Consider the following 18,509-nt stretch of genomic DNA (forward strand, 5'->3'; position numbering starts at 1 on the left):
GAGGTGCAGGCTAGCAACATCATAAGGTGAAGCCTGTGGGAGTGGGGCATAACAAGGATGATGCAAACCTAGTATTACCCGAGACATATAGGCAAACTACTTTGTTTGGGGGTGAGCAAGGGAAGGGGCCATTGACAGAAATCTATCTATTCTCTTGCTGTCATTGTTTACTTGTTTCCACAAATGAGGAAAAGAAAAGAAACCCCACGTTGCAAGAATTGTCATAATTTGCCACTAATGCCCAAGATGGCAAAATAGCCTAGAAAGAGTTTCTCAACTTCCTCAAATTATTGTTTTCTCTATGCTCCTTATCAACATCAACTCCAAAGGGTTTAGAATGGTCTCCCTGACTCCCTGACCATTCTAAACCCTTTGGAGTTGATGTTGATAAGGAGCATAGTTGTTGTGAACAACAACAACAACTATGCTCCTTATCAACATCAACTCCAAAGGGTTTAGAATGGTCAGGGAGTCAGGCAACTTGCTATCCACGGACTCTTGGTTGTCTTTCTGTCACTGTTGCTGCTGCTCATTTGCTTGGCTTTTTTTTTTTCACCTGAGCCTAATCATAGGATCATAGAATTGAAAGTGACCACAAGGGCAATCCAGTCCCCTACCATGCTGGAAAAGCATAATTGAAGTACCCCCAAGAGATGGCCATCTAGCCTCTGTTTAAAAGCCCATACTCCAAGGCAGAGAGTAGCTCATACAGTCAGGGAGTCCTTCCTAATATTCAGGTGGAATCTCCTGATCCTTATCCACAACACCATCTGGGAATAGAGTACAAGACAGCAAGAGGGGCTCAGGAGGGTCATACATTGCCCACTCTGCCATAACATCTGTGAAGCTATGGTATGAATCAAACTCGGATATGGCAATATGGTTGATAATAATGTTTTACATGGATTTTAACTTAATGTTTTTATCTACTCTGTTATGCCATGTTGCATTGCGTTTTTGTATGTATTGGCATCGAATTGTTGCCGTTGTAAGCCGCCCTGAGTTGGCTTACAACCCTTGGGGGTTGAGAAGGACAGGGTACAAATGTTTGAAAGAATAATAATAATAATAATAATAATAATAATAATAATAATTATTATTATTATTATTGTGTGTTCTGAATTGTCTGGCAGTCAGTTTGAGTAGGTGCTCATATATTCGTGTGCGTTGGAAATAAGGATTAGTCCAGCAGTGCATTTTAGCCTCAAAACTTGTGAAAGAAAGTACATAATAAAGAAATGTGTTTTGAGTTTTTCCTTGTTCTACCTTTTAGGATCCTGATGTCATCAATACTGTTCTGCCTGTGGAATATGGCCCGTGCATTGAAGAAGAAGAAAAGGTTCCAGTCCGTCCCGAAGACCCTGAGGCAGTTCCTCCTCTGCTAGTCCTGCCACAGCAAGAGAAAAGGGGTGCTCAACAGCTCTTGCCATCCCCTCTCTCCTTGGCCTTAGCCATCCCTCCTGGAAAGCCTCTTATGAAAGTGGCTGGCATTGAGCAGCCGCCGGTCCGTGGCAACCCACAGGCACCCCTGGAAGGAGGACATGTCAACATGGCTTATGCTCAGTCCAACTCTGCGACTGAGCTCCATAAAGGTGGGGGGTCCAGAAACAAACCCACCAATCTCTGGAACCCAACATATGGCTCTTGGTTTTCAGAGAAGCCAGTTGTCAAAAACACTTCACAGGTGGAAAAAGAGGCAACTGAAAGGGAAGGTTCTGGGCATGAAGGGAACAGTACTTTGGGACCCAGCATTGTGACTGGAAGACTGCCAAGCTCCTCCCTTCTTCTAGAACCATCTTCACTGACAGCCAGTGTTAAAGAAGTGCCTCTGTTCAGGCTCCGCCATTTCCCGTGTGGGACTGTTAACTATGGATACCAACAGCAGGGCTTGCCTTTGGAAGCCCCTGCTCCACCCTTGTGCCAACAGTTACGGGGGTCCTCACCGTAGAAACTTGGCCTGTCCAGGGCCTTGAAAGTCTCCAGTTCTCTTGACTTTCTTCCTTTGCGACTCGTGACTCATGAGCCTTGGAATGAACTTCAGTGTCATCAACACAGAAAGCATGAGAGAAAAGAAGATACTCCTCTGTTCTGTGTCAACATGCTCAGAAGTGGCACCCTTTGAAGCTGTTTTCCCTCCAGCACTCGAGAAGCCTCCGTGCTTCAGAGCCCCTTCCTATATCTATACCTACACACAAAGGTCATCAGTCAATATTATCAGCAAGGCCCCATTCTCAGTTGCATAAAAAAATCATCTGCATGATTGCTATATGCTATGTGCTTCCCCATGCGCTGCTTCCTCTCAGTTGTTTGTGTGCAGTTTCATGACTCACAGTTCAAGCGTTCGGAGATTTCCTCTACTGCCAGATGCAAAATATGGAAATCCTTGATGTCAGAGGTTTGAAGAGACGATGGGGAAAACAATCATACTCCTAGCAGGAGAGCGGGGACAGATAATGTTGACTCTGAAAGGGCACGTAGCCAGTGCACCTACTGTGGGGCCCTTCCACTGTATCGTTAGCAAGAAAACCAAATTAATTGCACTCCTTTCATGCCCCAAAGGGACACTGTAGGAAATAATGCAACATGGTAAAATTCTGTAGTGCTATCTTGGTGAAAATGTGAAATCCTTTCATATTATCTGTCATGGAGTGATGCCGACTTAAACTTTCATACATACATTTTGAAGGTGTTTATGCTAAAATTTAGAGCTGGGCCTGCAAATCTTTGGCTCTCCTGATATTTGGGGCTACAACCTGTTGCAACTCCTTACCCTTAACTATGCTGGTTAAGGCTTGAGAGAGTTCAAATTAGAAATGTTGGGGATGGGAAGGAGGACAACGTTCTTCATCTCCGTTTTCCGGCTTGTACAGCAAGGAAGCCATTGGTGTTGTGTGTACATGGATAGTGTCCAGGCAGTAAAGCAGGAATATCATTGTAAATTTCTTTGTTCTGCATCAGGATATTATTTATCAGTAGCAACTATGTACTTGACACTTTAGGACAGGGGTCCCCAAACTAAGGCCCACGGTCCAGATGCTGCCCTCCAAAGCCATTTACTGGGCCCCTGTCCTAAGTTTTAGACTTAAGGTCACCCTACATCTGAAACATCTTGAAGACACACAACAACAATCCTAACTAACTTGACTATCTCATTAGCCAAAAGCAGGCCCACACTTCCCATTGAAATACTGGTAAGTTTGTCTTGGTTAAAATTGTTATTTATTTTAACTATTGTATTGCTTTCATTTTTTCTGCACTACAAATAAGATATGTGTAGTGTGTTCATTTTTTTTTCAAACTATAGGCTGCCCCCCCCCCCCAACCAAAGGGACTGTGAACTAGCCTCTGTTTAAAAAGTTTGAGAACCCCTGCTTTAGGGGATGAGTAAAAAAGGTTTGTGAATCAGTATTTTGTGAAGAGTATTTTAAATCATCAGCCACTTGCCATCCCTCAAAGTCATAGCTCTGATGGAGTCAATACTCAGACGAAGGAATCTCAATTTGAGTATAGAAATGGGAAGGCAGGAGCTCCCGTTAGCACAATGGGTTAAACCCTTGTACCGACGGGACTGAAGGTCAGAGGTTTTTGAATCTGGGGAGAGCACAGATGAGCTCCCTCTATCAGCATCAGCTCCTCATGCGGGGACATGAGAGAAGCCTCCCACAGGATGGTAAAACATCTGGGTGACCCCTGGGCAACGTCTTTGCAGACGGCCAATTCTCTCACACCAGAAGCAACTTGCAGTTTCTCATGTCGCTCCTGACATGAAAAAAAATGGAAACATTGCCTACTTCATTGTGTTGTCCAACTCCCCCAACATACCATAGATTCATATTTTGACATACTTCAAAATTTCTATGAAGCTACCATAAATGAAAAGCGTTGCCAAAGTATTCTCCTGTGAAGCAGGAGCCAAGACTGATATAATGTGACCAACATAAGAAATGGTGGGAGTAGTGCTGGTGATGCCTGCTTGTCATATAAGCATAGTTGGTACCTGTTTTAGGCAGGTCGGTTGACCTGTTATTCTTCTAGAGTATCAGGAGAAATTTTCAACTTTGTCATTCACTCATTAAAAAATGGTGATCCACTTCATATCTTTTAGTGAAGTAAATGGGAAATGTACATTAGTTGTACCAACAAGGCTCTCGCATTTGTTCCAATGGAGATTGTGTAAGGGAATGAAGACTAGTACAAGGGCTTATAATACTCCATTAAATAAATGCAGCTGCACTTCTGTGTAGTTATACTGCATAAGACCCCATTGATTTGATTGGGATTTTATGCAAATAAAGAAGACTGACCTTCATGAATGATAGGCAAAAGACCTCCACTTTCCATGGAAGGAGCAATAAATCAATGAGGAAATGAGCCTGAATTCTTAGCAATGAATTACAGCTGGAATTATCTAGTCATGGATTCCTAACTGAAATAGCTCCCATTATGGAACAAACAAGAACTTTGAAATGTAGCTGAAACAGCTCAGGTTTGGTCCTGATTTTTGCTTGCAGTCACTCACAGTCTTTTGCAGTCACTGACAGTTCTTTTGTTCACAAAGCAGTTCTGTTCCAGCTATGACTTAGAAAGTTTTATTTTTAAGATCCTTGTATATTGCAGAAGAGACAATCTTGACACTCCCACTTGTTCACAGCAGGGGGCATGCTCTACCTGCATGAATTGCCCTAGAGGGCAGTTATTCAACATAGGCAACAAAATTATCTTAGGTGCAAAACACAAATTAAACATTTCTCACATGCTAAGAACATAAAGGAGCATTCGTCTACATTCCTGCACAGTCCTTGCAAACCATTGCTGCATGGCTTTCCATGTGCATAAACCCAAGGGCATATTGGAGGAACCTCATCCTGTCTGCATTACCAGATTCTTTTGTTATAACCTTTGACGAATTTCGAGATCAAGGGAAGCTTCTAAAATCACCGAGCCTCCCACAGCCATCTCAATATAGTGAGGTGTAGATTGCACTTGCCGAAGTAAAGGCAGGCCCTGGTTTTATGCCAATACTTGTTTGTGACGCTTAGGCCCATTAACGTAAGCAGGACTTCAGCACTCCCATCAGCAGGGTTATTTATAGGGCTGGTTCACAGTGTGGAAATGGAACAGTCAATCCTCTTAAATATCTAGCACAGGTGGGTGATAAAGGATTTGAGTCACACTGCAGCAGGATAACATCACACTAGTAGAATTGGAGCGGCATTTCATTGCAAGGCAGACACTATATTAGCCTCGACTGAAAGGCAGGCAATAATGCTGGCTACAACAGCATGAAAAATAAATGGGAACACTGGAGTTTCAGAGGAAGTTATTTTGCCCCCCTCACAACATATCACTGCCTAAGATACTTTTACTTAGGCGATCCCTCATAGCCCAAGGATGATGGTCCTCCAAATTCAGTGTCTTGGCTGTGAGTCCGTAGGTGACTGTGAAGCCCTATTCTTGATACGCATGTTCTCCCGCAGTGAGGACATCCGTTTCCAGGTGGAAGGCAGTCCCAGTCAGGGTTGGTTTGATGTGCCTTCCTCTTGACATGTTTCTCCCTTTTGCCCTCCATTCATACCTCGTCAAATTCTGCAGCACTGCTGGTCATAGCTGATCTCGTTAGGGCACTCAAGGGCCAGGGCTTCCCAGTTCGCAGTGTCTTAGCCAGAGTTTTTAAGGTTGGCTTTAAGCACATCTTTAAATCTCTTTTCCTGTCCATCAACATTCTGTTTCCAGTTCTTGAGTTTGGAGTATAGTAACTGCTTTGGGAGACAGTGATCAAGCATTTGGACAACGTGGCCAGTCCAGCAGAGTTGATGGTGTATGAGCATCACTTCAATGCTGGTAGTCTTTGCTTCTTCCAGCACGCTGACATTTGCCTAAGATAGAGGCCGTTTCATGGGAGGTGGCAAGGAATATGGGATCAGCTAAAGGAACATTTGTTTCCATCTCTGCTTTCTCACCAATGTGCCATTGTCTGATCAGAGACTCAGGGCTGATTATATGCTAGCATAACCTTTGGAGGCACATTAGAGAATACACCGGAGCGTGTCAAAATGGAACCTATCAGGCCTTTCAAGAATGACATGTGGAACATTAGACGCTATTGCTGGAACATACAGAGCTAAAGCCCTTTAGTGGTTTCAATGCAACATTCACTTAGTGACTTATTTGCCTCCTGTTATTGATTGTGCAGTACACTTCATTCTGGCAAAAACAGAAAGAAGGATGGCAAGCCACAGCAGGGAAGAGAATTAATTAGCCATGAGAAAAGTGGAACAAAAGCAAGTTAGTTCCAGGGGTGGGGGTGAGCCTGTTGACTGAAATGTTCTTCCTGTTGGTTGTGGGAGGTAAAACTGAGAGTGATGTTAGAACTGTGAAGCCACTTCCCTACACATCTGACATCACTCTCAGATAATAGTTTTAACAGGCAACTGGTCAAGTACATTTACTGGTAGGCGTACCCAACGGATGCCACTTCCCCACTCCTCCTGTTTTCAATATAAATAAGCCCCACTCCATTTTCTATAGGACTTTTTTGCAAAGTTTTGTACATGTAGGAGTGCCACGCTACATAACATAGCACTGCAGACAGGCTATCCTTTCACCTTAATTTCTAGGATGTTTAATTGATAAAGCACTGACACGTTCATTTTGCAGTGCATGGCTCTGGCTATTAAGACTTTCCTTTGGGACATCTTTTCCTGAAAGCAAGGCCACTAGTTATGCCCAAACTTTGAAAAACTACCACCATTGTAATGTCTTCTCACAGCTATATCACCCAATTCATGAATGTCTAAATCACAAGATGTCTTTTTAGGGAAACAAAAACTCTGTGTACCCAATCCCAGCCTCTCCTTCTGTATCAAAGCTTTGCCATTAGGAATGTGCATCACATTTGTACAGGTGCTTAGGCAACATTGCTCATAAACCAAGGGCCTATGCATTTCAGGGATCCTTCTCAAGATAAAATACTAATATATGGTCATTGTATTTTGTATTGTATTTGTATTGTAATCAAGTGTAGTGAAGCTAAAGGCATGAAGACAAAATAAAATGACTGTAAAGGAAGATCCGAGTTTGACTTTACTATATCTGCTCTAATTCACCAAACCAATTAGTTCTTTATTGTGTTGGAACATAATTGGATAAAAACCTAGCCCAGCACACAAGAGTGCAAGTAATGGTTGAGTATCTAGCTAACAAGAGCAGGAAAGTTCTACTTGAGAAATTATAATAGTCAACAATCTGTGAAATGAAAAATTCCTATTTAGTTTACAAAGACAAACTAAGTTCTGGTTGAACAAGAGCTACAGCAGTCGAGGCAACTTTATAGAGGTTAACACCTTGCAGAACTATTAGCTCAGATGAAAAGGTTCCGTTGCACTGAAAACATCGTTAAACATTCATTTAGGACTGGAATTTATAGCCTTTACATGATGGCAAATTCTTTTTGCACCTGATGGACTATCCACCCCTGAATTAACTCAGTACTTGGTTATTGTGCCAAGGATGTAAACAATGCTGCTCTCGGATACCAATTCTGCAGATACTAAACAGAAGAGTCAAGTGTGCTCTGAGACAAGTAATGTTGTCTCAGAGCTGGGATGGTTTGAGACTGTACATTGCACATTATCAGGTACACATATTCCCATTGTTACATTAATGAAACAGAGAACCTTAAATAGAAACAATTCATGTTGGAATTACCAATGATCTGTAGTATAATCAGTCAAGGGGAAATCCTGAAGTGAGTGAATCCAAACATAAATCACCAGTGAAATCCCATAGTTATCTCAGTGAACTCAGTGTGATTTTCATTTGCTTAGTAATGTACAAGAGCTCCCAGTGGCACAGAGGGTTAAACCACTAATCTGTTGAACTTGCTGATGTAAGGTTGGTGGTTTGAATCCAGGGAGCGGGTTAGCTCCCACTGTTAGCCCCAGCTTCTGCCAACCTAGCAGTTCAAAAACATGCAAATGTGAGATCAATAGGTATCACTCCAATGGGAAGGTAACGGCACTCCATGCAGTCATGCTGGCCACATCATCTTGGAGGCATCTACAGACAACGGCAGCTCTTCAGCTTAGAAACGGAAATAAGCACCATCTCCCAGTCGGACACGACTAGACTTAATGTCAAGGGGAAACCTTTACCTTAGTAATATGTAGGATTGCAGTTCTAATGCCTGGCTAAACTAAACACTTTTGGCCTGAATAAAAGCTGGTCCTGCTACCAAGGCCACGAGCATAGTGACAGAGATTGAATCCTCAAGGATGTGTTCATGAAGATTCCAAAGCAAAGAACAATGAAAAGCAACAATAGCATATGAATACTAAATATGCAAACAGGAGAAAAACAATTTGAGTTTGTCTCAATCTCTACAGGAATTCAACTTTTTTGTTTCTCAAGAAATAATAAATGAAAATCTCACCTGCAATGTTTAGGTCTCCCACTATACTAATGAAGTTGGAAATGGCAGGAAAGAGAAGACAATGGAACTGTTGAATCTTTCCCTTTTTGATGTTTTTTTTCCAGCTGGGAAGTCTACTTGAGAAAAAGGCAGGTCTTACCACTTGTTGCTTGTCTGCCTGAAAATGAATTATTTAATGACAAACCAGTTCACTTCAGCTGAATCTCCTTAGGAAAAGGGGCTGCCTCATCTAGGCCCTCTGGAAAACACCTGCACACATTTTTCTAGTCTGGAAAAATAAGCGTAGATATTTTGTGCTTTATCTCTTTTAAAATGTGATAATTGGTGAGTAAAACTGGTAACTAGGTGGCCACTTCACCTCCACTGGAATGCCTCCACCTGGCATCCCAATTGTTCCAAAAGGAACTGTTGTTGTTCATTTGTTCAGTTGTCTCCGACTCTTCGTGACCTCATGGACCAGTCCACGCCAGAGCTCCCTGTCAGCCGTCACCACCCCCAGCTCCTTCAAGGTCAGTCCAGTCACTTCAAGGATGCCATCCATCCATCTTGCCCTTGGTCGGCCCCTCTTCCTTTTGCCTTCCATTTTCCCCAGCATCATTGTCTTCTCTAGGCTTTGCTGTCTCCTCATGATGTGGCCAAAGTACTTCAACTTTGTCTCTAGTATCCTTCCCTCCAGTGAGCAGTTGGGCTTTATTTCCTGGAGGATGGACTGGTTGGATCTTCTCGCAGTCCAAGGCACTCTCAGAACTTTCCTCCAACACCACAGCTCAAAAGCATCGATCTTCCTTCGCTAAGCCTTCCCTAAGGTCCAGCTCTCACATCCGTAGGTTACTACAGGGAATACCATGGCTTTGACTAGGCGGATCTTTGTTGCCAGTCTGATGTCTCTACTCTTTACTATTTTATCGAGACTGGACATTGCTCTCCTCCCAAGAAGTAAGCGTCTTCTGATTTCCTGGCCACAGTCTGCATCTGCAGTAATCTTTGCACCTAGAAATACAAAGTCTGTCACGGCCTCCACATTTTCTCCCTCTATTTCCCAGTTGTCAATCATTCTTGTTGCCATAATCTTGGTTTTTTTATGTTTAGCTGCAACCCAGCTTTTGCGCTTTCTTCTTTCACCTTGATTAGAAGGCTCCTCAGCTCCTCCTCGCTTTCGGCCATCAGAGTGGTGTCATCTGCATATCTGAGGTTGTTAATGTTTCTTCCAGCAATTTTCACCCCAGCTTTGCATTCACCAAAAGGAACTATCTGCCCCTATTTTATATCTGTTTCAATTTATATTTGCGAATCCTGGAGGACATGGATACCCACCTATATCCATCTATCTTTCATGGCTGCTTTTCCATCAGCTCCGTTCAGATAAAAGCCAAGATCCTGCAGCATGCTAGTGCAAACTGCTGCCACTTGCAGACAAAGCTTGTAAACCATTGAAGGGTTTTAATAGTGTCACTTGAACCTGCCAGCAGCCAATTACTCTGACTTGTCAACCTCTCCAAAATGAACCACTAATTCTTTCCCTAGCTTGCTGGGAGAGAAATAAACCTTGGACTCTATCTACCTTGTTGGGAGAGAAGAAAGCCAATGTGCCGTCTGCTATTATGTTCAGGTAGTGATGATAAAGAAATCATGGGAAAAAACTGTAATGTTCGGTCACTGCTGGTTGCAAGTGGGACTGACTAGGTAGCACGTGCTTACAAAGCTCATACTCAATCAGGAAGGGATTAAAGAGTTCCCTGGGTTATCATTACATCTAAATGTAGAGATTGTTTAGCAACTGCATTCACACATACTAAGAAATGTCTGTCCATTCATGTTAACTAGCTTGACTCTGGAAACTTCATTACCCAGAGAAACAGGAGAAGATGAAAGGAAGAAACAAGCTGGAAAATACATTATGAGTGCATAAACATATTTATGTTCAAGACTGACAAGTTTACAGAGTACATCAATATCTTACACACATAAAAATGTATTTAAAACATCTGTTTTAGTATATTACCATTACTGCTCTTGATCCTAAATACATAATCAAGTTTGCATTAAAAGTGACTCAAAAAGGATACCCTGTGATAGTTCAATTTTCTTAAAAGCAATGATCACCAGTAAAGTTAGTCAAAAGCAGTCTTATCACAAGATAAAAAATTTAACACTAAGGAATCAGATGCTTGACATTGTAAGATTCAGTGCATCAAGGTACATCTGCGCATCAGTAGTTTTCAGATGGCTTGTAATGAAAGACAAACTTACAATCACCATTTACAGCTGTCACCCATAGTTAAACACACCATTAGCTAGAAGAGAATTTTGTCGCTTTTTCATGTTTCATGTATGTAAGAAAAATTGTCCCATTACTTCTTTAAATATACAGCTTTATCTAAATATACAGGTTTCATCTAAAAGTGAGACTACTGTTCTTTTAATTTGTTCTGCTGCTAAGTGCAATTTGACAATATACCTCCACGTTGAAGGATCACGCCAATTTGTTAGTTCTGTGGATTGTAAAGTAGCAGAACACATGTAAGAGTAAAAATATACCAAATGTATTGTATCTTTCATGACTTGAAGCTTTAAATTCATATCACTGCTATTTAGGGAACATGTTAAAATGAAGCCAGCAGATGTATTAAATGCTGTTTTTAATGCAACATGCACACGCACACACCCCCATAAATCATGCTCTAGTAACACTGTAGTAATTGTAGAAAAATAGCAAGGCTGTAAGTAGCTTCTTCTAAAGTTGTGACTACAGTAATAAAGATTTCTTATTGCACACTGTATAGGAGCATCAAAGACTAAATGACTGGGATACAAGCACCGAAGCATGGGACCATTTTAATTTTTAACCCATGCTGGCAAGTGGTCAATTGCCACATGGCTGAACTCCCACCTTACTCTGTGGCTGGCTTGGCACATGGCTCACTACAGAGGCATAGGACAGTCTTGCGCCCCTTGAGGAGGAACGAATATTGACATATGCAGCACTGCTACAACCTTTCATAAGTTTCTGGAAACATTTCCTTCCATAAGGCAGCTGTGATTGGGCCATGTTGGGCCAAAGTGGGGATGCTGGCAAGGCTTCTGTTGCTACAAGCTAAAGAGGAGAGGCAATCCTCTTCCTCTTTCCATGCCAGGAGGATACATGTGTCCCCAAAGCAGAGGAGGAGATACACAGGCATATGCAGTCTTCAAAGGTAATCCCCCTGACCATAACATGACCTAGTAGCCAACCGTTACAGCTGCTGATCAGGCACGTTGCAGAGACCTTTTGACAACTGGAGACTCAACTAGCAAAATCATTTACCCCAAATATCAGGACAAATCTCCACAGAGAAATAAAAGTGCATAGTATTTGTTCCAATGGTTTTTCTTGAAAGTGCTTCTGGCATGCTGCTTTTAAAAATTAAAAATAAACACCTCCACACACACACAGAGGGAGATATATACATGCATACCATTTAAAAAGTGCTTCTAATATAACCCTGAAAAATGTTTGTGCTCTATTATTAGCTTTCTGCACTGCACCCTCACCCTTTATGTAGGCTGCTCATATATACAGCATAAAAATAATGCATTCTTCTCACCAGACCTTCAGCAACTAGTTATTTGTGCTTTGGGAGAGCCTTTGGTCTGACTAACAAGCTAGCAGTTTCTCGGCTCTTCACCTCTAAATAATGTCACTTTCCTCCCTCCTTATTGCTATTTTTCTCCCTACAGAAGGCAAAGACAATTTAACAAGTTGACAAATCCGACTGCTTTGTTTAACAGTGTCTGTGATCTCAAGTCATATTACAGCTTCATTAGAATCTGGGCTGGGAAGCTCATTTGTGAAGTGGCAAAGCATGTCAATATGGAGCCAGGTAGAAAAAGAGTCTGTGATTAAAATAACATGGTAGCTCATCTCCAAGATACTATTTTAGATGAGATGCACTCACACAAGGGCTTGCTCTGTAGGTGAAGCTATTACAATTTCATTCCTCCAGAGTCATTAACACACCTCCAATCTGGCTAGTGCTGTGAACATGTGAGAGAAGTGCAACTTTAGGACTTTGGATAAGACAGAGTGCCATGCAGGTAGATGGCAGGGTTCCCTGTGTGGTTTATTTTGGACACCCTTCATCTTAGGCCAGAGCATTTTTCCTTCAACAGATGTCATCCACAAGTTTCATCCCATTAATCCCACGATAGGTTACTCTGCTTGGCCGCACAAGGACCCCATGGTTTGGCTTGCAAGAGAAATACCGCTTGTCACCCACAGAGCCATCGTTTTTGCCCTTGGCACTCCTCAGTTCCAGGCCAAGCCATATCCCTGGGGCAAAGTCGGTCGGCCCAATGTAGCGAATTGTGCCCATTTCGCTGGAGCTGGTCAAAAGCACCTGAGAGCCCTCGCGCAGCTTCACAGGGCCCTCGGTGTTGGTTGTAGTAGTGTTGCTCCAACTGCGACGCAGCACTGGATTTTTTGATCTGGGTAAGAAGGAGGAAGCAATAGCCCATTTTAACTATAAAAAACCCCACAAATAAGATCATAATTACTTAGCCACACCGAGAAAAGAGAAGATTAATTCAGAAGCTTAAGGCATGATTCTATACCGTTTTACAAAGGCCATTTCCAGATGGGCCTCTGCAGACCATCCTTGAATTTAACAGCTCACTTACTTTAAGACCAGGGGTGGCGGTCTTAAATGCAACAAAGTTAAGGAGGTTAGAGCCAGGGTATGCTACTAAAGGTTTCCTTCCAAAGCAGAGCAGAAGCCCATACCTTTCAGTTCCTTTCCCAATGTATTACGCTATGTAACACACTTTTTGTTCCTGGGTTATAGATGTCATTTCCTAATTGGTTTTATCATAAAAACATGAAAAAGGTTTATTACACTGCAAAAACTTGATTTTTGCGGTACAACTTGCAGCACAGATTGCTATACTTTTTCAATGAATATCTCATCAAGTCTCAACCAATTCAACATAATTTGTGACAGCCACAAAAATGAGTTTCTGGAATATAACAACTACTTTCAAAGTAAGTACTCCACAATTAAACAGGAATAACACTTTCAAACAAGGAACAAAACAGTTACACAATGACTATTGTTATTATTATCACTAAAGCATCTCGTTTTGGGGTTTGTTTTTTTAGCATGACTGTTAAATACTAAGATTTAAAGCACAGGTGTCAAAGCTGTGACTCTCCAGATATTTGAGCCTCCAAGTCCCAGAAGCCCTAGCCAGCTTGTCCAATGGTAAGAAATTCTGGAAGCTGAAGTCCAAAACACCTTAAGGGCTATAGATTTGACACTACTGATGTTAAGTCTTTTCTATTTTGCTCCTAAAGAAAATGCAAAACATGGAGAGGGGGGGGGGGGGGGGAGAGGCATTGCTTTATCAAGATGGGGTTCTGGCCCAGAGCTGTTTCTTTGCCATTCTGATTTTAGTGATTTCTGTTATAAGATATAACAGCTTATTCCTATCAGCTATTGCCCAGTGTAGCAATAGAATTACAGAAAAGCAAAAGTTACCACAAGCCTCACTTCTTACTGTAATCATTCAGGATGAACGGGGAAGTACACACCTATATCAAAGGGTCTCCTTAATCATGAAGATGTATGGCTCCATAGACAAAAGGTGGGGCTTACTGCAGCAGGTGGGCAAGTCTAAAAATTCTGTTTAAAAGGGGGAAGATGCCACTTACTTGGCAAAGGAATTTCTCCTGTTTATCTCTTTTTGGGAAGATGCAGAGGTTGTACTGAAGCTTCGTCTAAAACCTGAAAATTGAGACAATTTTTGAACTGCACTAATACATGATAAATATATAACACTAAAATTTCTATTATTCCTAACTAACTCGGATTATTATATTATTATAATATTATAAAGATGGTGGTGATAAACATTTATTTTTAACCCGCCCTCTGCCCGAAGGAACTCAGGGTGGCTTTATAGTTAGCAGGCCAACAATTTATAAATTCAGTTCTTGTGGGTTTTTTCGGGCTATATGGCCATGTTCTAGAGGCATTTCTCCTGACGTTTCGCCTGCATCTATGGCAAGCATCTTCAGAAGATGCTTGCCATAGATGCAGGCGAAACGTCAGGAGAAATGCCTCTAGAACATGGCCATATAGCCCGAAAAAACCCACAAGAACTGAGTGATTCCGGCCATGAAAGCCTTCGACAATACAATTTATAAATTATTTATAGGGAATAATAATAATAATAATAATAACAACAGTTTATTTTTTAACCCGCCCTCTCTCACCGAAGGATCTTAGACCCTATAAAGTCATAGTGCCATGAATCATAATGTATGATTCTTATCTATGACAAATGTTTTGTCAGTCCACTTGGATTTGCTCCCAAGGGCACCTATCACCACTGGAACTACAGGTGTTTTCTTTTCCCAGAGGCACTAAGTCTCAGTTTGTTTGTTTCAATATTTCATAACATTTTCTAACTCCCCTTGTCTATGATTTTGCTATTGGCCATGATTGCCACATCCATGATCCAAACTTTCTTTTTCTTAACCACATTTATAACTGGTATACATGTTCAAAGATTTCTCAATATTTGCCTTAATGCTATTTCTTTGAGCTATCTGTTTTTGAGCTGCAAGGGGACCTGTTTTCATACACCAAATAAGATAGTTATGATGGTGAGGAGGAGTTTTTCATGGTTTGTGAATAATGTGAGGTGAAAATTACCTGCTCGAATACATTTTAAAAGAAATCTAAGGACTTTTGGTGCATCCTGACAGAGTAAAATATTGAAATTGAAAGGCCACATACATTCCTAGAGTATACAGTACTTTCTATTCCTATGGCTTAGATGGCACCCCATCTTTAAGCCTATACTATGAATTATCCGAGTAAAAGTAACAGACACTGCATAGTGCAAGGGCCTGATGCACTAAGTTTTGAATGAACTGCTTAAAAACAGGAGTATTAGACAAAACAATCTCATGGCATGAACGCTGAAATCCAGGCTCAAGAAGCAAAATCACATTTTCATAGCAGACTTGCACAATACCTAGGCAAGTTAGCCAAATTTGACTAAGCTATGCCACTTGGGAACCTAAGCAGCCATTTTTTTTTCTATTCAGTACATATTCAAAACACCTTTAAAAAAACATCATCTATATTTTCCCCATTAACAAAATAAACATTCCCGGCTCCTGCCTTCAAGCCTTCTCTTATAAATTCAGTCCCTATTAAACCCAACCAACATCTAGAATGCTGCACTGGCTCCAGTTTGTAAGGGCAATAATGAACAAAGCAGTTACATATTCCGTTCTTACCTGGCAAAGAGTGGTTCATTTTACTTGATGAAACATCTGTGAGAGAGTCTAGTGATCCTGTTAGCCTACAAATAAAATCATGTGTTAATATTTCTCTGCCTCTAAAATATGGATTTCGTTTAACAAAAAAGACATTGGCTCAGTTCTTCAGCTATGATAAAGCTGACAGGGCACCACAGCAGATCCTACTAAAAACCCTCCATTGGAATTAAGAGAAGGGTGATGTTCTTTCACAGCCTGTGTATTTAAACACTGATCCAAATTTGTTGTGATTAAATGCACGATAGAAGAATGAATAGCTGAGGCATCTCTTGTTACAGAGAAATGGATGAGAATGTTGTACTTCTATCCAGAATATCAATAATAATAAACTGGTTTTGCAAATTTTAAAACCTGGACTGGTGTCTTCCATCAGCACCCCCCCCCCCCCCCAATATACACATAATGCTATATGATGGACAAAGAACTCATGTGTCTTGAAACAATTCTAGTGTGTAAAGGCTGAAGGGACACACCACAAAGCAGGCAAGAGATCAGTCAGCTCACTGGACTCCAACAATAGTATTTTCCCCTTGCTTTTCCTGTATATTTTTACAGATCAAAGAAGGTTGGCAGGTCTGCTCTCTCAATATGTGCAAAATGGCCTAATTGGGGACACTCTTCCCCAACAGTGATGCAAGTGCCGTTGATAAGTAGAAGTAAAACATTAAAAATGCCCTAACTCTCCCAATATGTCTAGTGACAATATTATTTAGGCATTCCATTCTCCTTGAAGCATTTAGAATGCATGGCGTAATCATTTTTCTTTTTTTCTTTCTTTTCTTTTTTTTTTTTTTGTCATTCTGCCCATCTAAATTTCCTATTGTTTTATTCCCCTTCTAACTTCCTCTAGACCACATATTTCCATCTGCTACCATCCCCTTTGTTCTCAGGTCTTCTATTTCATTTTCTACTTTTGCCTTTCTCTTTCTACATTTGCTCCCATGAAGTGGCATACACTGTCTATCTCTGAAAACAGAGATGACAACTCAAGGAACATCAGATATTTATTTATTTATTTATTATTTCTTGCATTTATTAACCGCCGCTCTCAGCCCTAGGGCGACTCGTGGCGGTGTACAATACAAAAAAGACACTTTACAAAGCAATCAGGACAACAAACTAACATCACTAATACACAACATTTAAATTACACTAAAAATCCGCTGCGTCATATTATGGAATCATAATCAATCTCGTAGTCGTGAATTCATTCCGGTTGTCATTTCCAGTAACATAGCACTCAGTTGAAAGCCTGCTCGAAGAGCCATGTCTTCAGGCCCTTACGAAAGGCCATGAGGGAGGGCGCCTGTCTGATGTCAGCAGGGAGGGAGTTCCACAGCCGGGGGGCCACCACCGAGAAGGCCCTCTCTCTCGTCCCCGCCAGACGTGCCTGTGAGGCAGGCGGGATCGAGAGAAGGGCCTCCCCAGATGATCTCAAGGTCCTCGTGGGCTCGTAGGCCGAGATGCGGTCCGTAAGGTATTTTGGGCCGGAACCGTTTAGGGCTTTGTAGGATAACACCAGCACCTTAAATTGGGCCCGGTAGCAAATCGGCAGCCAGTGGAGCTGGAACAACAAGGGCGTTGTGTGCTCCCTGCGTCCTGCTCCTGTTAACAACATGGCTGCCGTGCGCTGGACGAGCTGAAGCTTCCGGGCCGTCTTTAAGGGCAGCCCCACGTAGAGAGCGTTGCAGTAGTCAAGACGGGATGTGACCAGAGCGTGTACCACCGTGGCCAAGTCAGACTTCCCAAGGTACGGGCGCAGCTGGCGCACAAGCCGAAGCTGTGCAAATGCTCCCCTGGTCACCGCTGAAACCTGGGGATCCAGGCTCAACGATGAATCCAGGATCACACCCAAGCTGCGAACCTGCGCCTTCAAGGGGAGTGCGACCCCATCCAGCACAGGCTGTAACCCTATACCCTGCTCGGCCTTGCGACTGACCAGGAGTACCTCTGTCTTGTCTGGATTTAATTTCAGTTTGTTCGCCCTCATCCAGACCATTACAGCGGCCAGGCACCGGTTCAGGACTTCGACAGCCTCCTTAGTAGCAGGTGGAAAGGAGTGACAGAGCTGGACATCATCTGCGTACAGATGACACCGCACCCCGAAACTCCGGATGATCTCACCCAGCGGCTTCATGTAGATATTAAACAGCATGGGGGACAATATAGAGCCCTGTGGAACCCCACAGGTCAAAGGCTGTGGGGTTGAACAGGAGTCCCCCAATAACACCTTCTGGGTACAACCCTCCAGAAATGACTGGAGCCACCGCAAAGCAGTGCCCCCAAGACCCATTTCCGCAAGGCGGAAGAAACAATGTTGTTCTTTGCAGAAGTCTATGAACATCACACATAAGGGTCTGTGTTTGAGCAAAGCTGCCCTTAGATCATTATGGGAACTTTTGGCAGTGGTCACAAGCTATGGCTCATTTTTGTCTCTAGTGGGCAAGAGTACAGCAACTTGATAGTTCTCAAGAACAACAATAAAATGAATGTGATACACATATCAACTTTTCATACTACTCCCTAGCTAACATAGATATAGCCATGCTGCCTGAGAATATTTGGGGAGTTGTAGTCCAAAAAGGATAGTCATTTCAACCTGTTTTCATTCCAAACACCATCAGCCAGAACTGTGCCTTATCATAAATGTTTTTTTTTAATATCTTGTCCAAAGGAAGCTAAGGATTGTTACTGGAGGCGGTCAGTTTGGTTTGCCCCTTTCTAGAAGTACAGGGAGCTGTCTTAAAAAAC

The 18,509-nt window shown here is 42.2% G+C and overlaps 2 protein-coding genes across 5 annotated transcripts in view; one reads left to right on the forward strand and one right to left on the reverse strand.

Moving 5' to 3' along the window:
- The window catches only part of ALK (ALK receptor tyrosine kinase), a 759,925-nt gene extending 752,857 nt beyond the window's left edge, over positions 1-7,068 (forward strand). For all 3 annotated transcript variants that reach the window (XM_060754129.2, XM_060754130.2, XM_060754131.2), the window contains one exon: positions 1,274-7,068. In XM_060754129.2, the coding sequence (XP_060610112.2) occupies positions 1,274-1,948 (675 nt within the window). In that variant the 3' untranslated portion in view covers positions 1,949-7,068. The remainder of the gene's footprint in view (positions 1-1,273) is intronic.
- Positions 7,069-10,326: 3,258 nt separating this feature from the next.
- Positions 10,327-18,509, reverse strand: part of CLIP4 (CAP-Gly domain containing linker protein family member 4) — a 53,464-nt gene continuing 45,281 nt past the window's right edge. For both annotated transcript variants that reach the window (XM_060754128.2, XM_060754127.2), the window contains 3 exons: positions 15,717-15,781; positions 14,118-14,190; positions 10,327-12,895 (listed from right to left, as the gene is read on the reverse strand). In XM_060754128.2, the coding sequence (XP_060610111.2) occupies positions 12,574-12,895; positions 14,118-14,190; positions 15,717-15,781 (460 nt within the window). In that variant the 3' untranslated portion in view covers positions 10,327-12,573. The remainder of the gene's footprint in view (positions 12,896-14,117; positions 14,191-15,716; positions 15,782-18,509) is intronic.

Source organism: Anolis sagrei, chromosome 1 (assembly GCF_037176765.1).
Source record: "Anolis sagrei isolate rAnoSag1 chromosome 1, rAnoSag1.mat, whole genome shotgun sequence".
Classification (NCBI taxonomy): Eukaryota; Metazoa; Chordata; class Lepidosauria; order Squamata; family Dactyloidae; genus Anolis; species Anolis sagrei.